The 4754-nt window shown below is 40.7% G+C and overlaps 1 protein-coding gene across 1 annotated transcript; it reads left to right on the forward strand.

Moving 5' to 3' along the window:
• Positions 1-1219: 1219 nt before the first annotated feature.
• On the forward strand, positions 1220-2235 carry LOC123040234 (uncharacterized). The gene has a single exon (XM_044463134.1). It carries the CDS (start codon positions 1381-1383, stop codon positions 1876-1878), a length of 498 nt encoding a protein of 165 aa, XP_044319069.1. The 5' UTR covers positions 1220-1380; the 3' UTR covers positions 1879-2235.
• Positions 2236-4754: the final 2519 nt, after the last annotated feature.

Raw genomic sequence — 4754 nt, forward strand, 5'->3', positions numbered from 1 at the left:
GCAAGAGGTCTTCAACCTAGATCTGCGGCCGGCCAACATTTACACGGACGATGGCAGCATCTGGCAGCACGGCAAGGCAACTATGCGCATGATTGGCAAACTGAACCTAGCCCGGTTACGGTGCTGGCATGGAACGGGCGGGTGGCCAGGGTGTGGTCCTTTCCTGATGTCTATCGGCCTCGGTCGGCAATCTTCTTGATGGAGCGGGCGTTGAGGTGGTCCGGCGTGTGGCAACATAAACTTCCGTGACCAAGTTTGGGGGCGCCGCCTTGCAGCTGGATCGGTCTGCCGAGGCGGGGGTGCCCGTTGTAGGTCAGGAGCTTGGCTACTAAGTTTTCGTGGCAACGAACATATCCTCAACACAATTTTTGCTTACTCCTCAACGTATATGGTGATAATCATAGGGGGAACGATGTTCCACTGCCATCACTCCCTGCCCGGCAAAGCTTGATATGGTGCTTGATAATGTTAGTTGCCTCCAAGGTACATTCCACTTTTCTGATGTATGAGATATAGAAAATTATGAAACCCATTGAACTTAGCATGATTTTGGAAATCCATGTAATTCGGTAAAGGATAAATATACTATTTCTGAGCTTTTATTTTATAATGCCCAACTTTTAAAAAACTGGATATTAAAAAAAGCAAAGTTTTACAAGACCCGGCGTAAACTGAAAAAGAAAATAAGGTGTAGATTAACATCTACTAGTTTTAAATCATCTCTGTTGGTCTTATTTCATTCATCAAGTATGGACATTTTAACCGGACAGAGATTGATGCCAGCGGTAAAAACCAATAGCCTTGCATGATTCACGTATGAAATTGTCCTATATCCTAGTATATTATTGCTGCGCATGCTGGTACTGTAGACAAGTTTTTCCCATGAGATACATGGTTTCTGCCCAGATGCAAGTAAGTTGAAAGTAATGGGGCACGTGTTCAGTGTTCTAGCAGCTTTCCTTTTCTTTAAAGGAAATTTTGACGCCAACGAGCAGTAATATCCTTGCGTGATTCCCGTATGATCTTTGTCCTCTATTGTACAGTACATTATTGCTGCCCATACTGATAGTGTACAATGCAAGTACGTACAGAGTGAACGTCCACACGTCCTTAGTGTTCTAGCAGCTTCACCCGTGACTGCCACTTCAATCTGAGCCACGATGACACGATTGTGAGCACTTCTAGCAACTTCACATGTGCCTTGCACTCTATAAATAGGAAACCAAGTTCATCCATCCAAGCAGGCCTCAGAAAATAGAAATTCAAATTCCAGCAACATAGACAGCATCAACATTAGAGGGCGGGTGCAGCAGCAGGAGTTGAGGGTTCTCTTCTCCGAAGGCGCCGAAGTTCTTCAGCTTGGCAAGTAAGTGATAATCAATGGCTTATAAGCTTCCACTGGCAGGAGTTAGGACTTCCAATTTCGAGCGTAGAGAGCTTCCATCAAACAGCTACCTGGATCTGGGTGGGCCTTATGGAAAATTTGTGCCTTTCATAATCGCGGGAGAAGGGGGCTTTGGGGAGCATAAGCAGCTCAACTGGACAAACTTGTTTTTACTAAACAAGCTTGGCAGTGACATAGACAGCGATCATGTAGAGGTGATCAATCAGATCAAAGTAGAGAGAGATGTTGAAAAGGTAAAAGAGTTGATAAAGCTACTGCCTCGTGAAATTTCTGAGCAATTGGAAGGCCACGAGACCCATGAGCAGGTTGAAATCCTGAGATATCTGAGCAGGAACATGGATCAGAGGATGTCCTATCTCAGCACAGAGATCCGGCGTCTAAGGAGTGACCTGGGAGAGGTGATGAAAGGTATCGGAGAGATACGCGGAGCATTGGATAGGATGGAGCGACAAAATCCTTGCTACCGTCCATGAACAAACGCAACAAGCCCTGGAGTTAGTGCTCCTAGCTGCTACGTATTTGCATTTCATACTTTTCTATATTGTACTGTAATGAATAAAATTATGCGCTGCTAGCAGCGTATAATGTTGTACGAGTCTTGGTCGGCCGAGTTATTGTAGCAACAGGTGCATGTCTGTCCGCAGTTTGTTGATCTTGTCAAGTGTTTGTAATGAATAAAATTATGTGCTTCTTGCTACACGTCATGTTGTCCGAGTCCTCGTCGATCGAGATATTGTAGGAAACTGGTATGTGTCTGTCTGAAATTACCTGTAACGTGTCATTTATGTAAAGTGTTTGCATTGAAGAGTTATGGATATTGTATTGCGTTATTGTTGTTGCTTCATTTCTCAATGTTCATGTCCTGATGGGGTGAATACAATTCCTTCTTGTTTCCACTAAAAAATATATGTTTGCATTAAACAGCTATGCATATTGTGAGTTGTTCTCATTTTTATTTCTTTATCGTTGTTCTTGTTCTCATGGGGTGAATCTAAATCTAATTTTATCATCCTGTTCTCATTGTTTTTGTGCTGATGGGAAGAATTTAAATCATCCTGTTCGCCCTAAACAAATATGTTTGCATTGAATATCCATGCATATCATGAGTGTGTTCTCATTTTTATTTCTTTTAAAGTTCTTCTCGTTCCGATGGGCTGAATGTTACTTCATCCTGTAAAATGGAATCTTGTTTCATTACTTGCTATAGATCTCCACTACTCTGTGAGATTTTTTAAATAGGAGCCTTAGACCCACTCCGTTAATTAAACATAAGAGAATTACCCTGTTAATTAGTTGAAAACTAGGTGAAAACCTTGTAAGAGACTACTGGCCCGGCTACCATAACTACTGGAAACGCCCTATACATCGAGTGCCACGGACACTCGGCAAAGCGCCAATAACCACTGGCAACACCTTTGCCGAGAGTTGCACTCGGCAAAGGCCACCCGTCGTACACCTCTTAGGCAAACATGAATTTACCGAGAGCCAGGACACGGACACTCGACAAAGAGTTTGCCAAGAGCTAAACCGTACCACTCGACGATATAAGGTGACTCCAAACCGGCTGGTTCCGTGCGCTCTTTGCCAAGACTGGCTCTCAGCAAAACTGAAACAGCCAACTGCCAGCCATGCCACTTTGCCGAGAGCGGCTCTCGGTATAGATTCATTCCCAGACAACTTTCTAGTGCTTTCCCCTCGGATCCCTGCCGCAAAAATACATATACAATACACAAACATGCATTTCAAGTCTCAATGTCTAACAAGAAACTCACATAACCATTATATATAATCATGCGAATTTTCACCGGAAATTTTGGCAGCATAACGCGTTGGGAACGAATAACATGGTGGCGAGCCTGATAAGAACTCTACCGAAAGCAGCGACAATCAAGCTAGCATTGGCATAGCAGCAACAACAGTAGTACATCAGCATCAATTCATGGTAGCATAGCAGCACTATAGTATAACAAGGACAATACTAGTTTATACATAAATTCAATGTAAAGTCAAACAACAATAGTATAGCAGCATCAGTGGTAGCATAATAACATTAGTTAACAACAACATTAGTTGACTACTGAATTAGCAGCAGCAGTAGCATTAGTTGACTATCGAACTAGCAGCAGTAACATCATTAGTTTACTATTGAATTAGCATCAACATTAGCATTAGTTGACTACTAAATTAGCAGCAGCAACAACAACATGATCGACCTAAGTTTATGAGTTGACTACTGAATTGGCATTCAAGTTTACATTACTATCCACCTATGTAAACCCCAGCTACATACTAGTATTGTTTACATATATGGACATGTCTCTGAAGTTATGTAGAACATGCAGTCTTCTCATTATTATGGACTGGCTCATCTTTCAAGATCTTTGTTGGTCAACTTGGAATCCTTGATAGACCTTTATTTTCTCTTTTATAATAGTAGCCTATGTCTGGTGTAACATTTATTTTCATGCAAATCTCTCGAACTTGGTTGAGAACGAGTAGTTTGTATAAACAAAAGTAGCATTTCTATACTCACCACCGTGTGTAAACTTGATATAGGCATTTATGTTTTTATTCAAAACCTTAATTAGGATAAATTTTTATTCTTTTAGACCGCTAACCACTCATGCTGATAGGTTTAATTAGGATAAACTAGATTTCTACTCCTTGACGGTATCTGTCGACTCCAAATGTTTCATAAGATGACACAGTTGAATATGCCATACCTGCATATACATCCCAAACCTTTTAACTTTTAACAACCACCTAATCCATCCTCAACAAGAACAGTTAGGGAAATGTTAGAAAATAAAAAAAAATCTCTTAAAACTAGGAACTAGAACTATGAAAATCTTGCAGCCAAGTCCCTAAAAATGTTCAGCAAGCACCCTAAAATTTCTGTTTCCTTAAAAATAAGGCCAAAGTTTCGACAATTTTGGCAGCATAAACCATTGGGAACGAATAAAATGGTGGTGGCGAATCTGATAAGAACTCTACCAAAAGTAACGTCAACCAAGCTGGCATAAGTATATATAGCAGCAACAACATTTGTATATCAGCATCAATTAATGGTGGCATAGCAGCGCGCGGTATTATAGCAATGCTAGTAGTAGTTTAATTATACATAAAATCAATGTAGAGTCAAAAAACAACACTAGTATAGCAACGACACTAGTATAGCAACGGAAAATTTTGTTTTTGCCACTCTAGATTTTGCCAAGTTTCTATGCCAGTCTAGATTTTGACATTTCACTTTTACCACTCTTTGTTTTTGACAATTATCACAATTGCCATTTTGTGGCAAAAGCAAAATAATTTTATTTCATTTTTGCCACTCTTAGCTTCTGATAAT

The sequence above is a fragment of the Triticum aestivum genome, chromosome 2B (genome assembly GCF_018294505.1).
Source record: "Triticum aestivum cultivar Chinese Spring chromosome 2B, IWGSC CS RefSeq v2.1, whole genome shotgun sequence".
NCBI classification, from domain to species: domain Eukaryota; kingdom Viridiplantae; phylum Streptophyta; class Magnoliopsida; order Poales; family Poaceae; genus Triticum; species Triticum aestivum.

Excerpts from the sequence above, each read along its gene's own strand:
- LOC123040234 (XM_044463134.1), top strand. The coding sequence starts at position 1,381 with ATGGCTTATAAGCTTCCACTGGCAGGAGTTAGGACTTCCAATTTCGAG.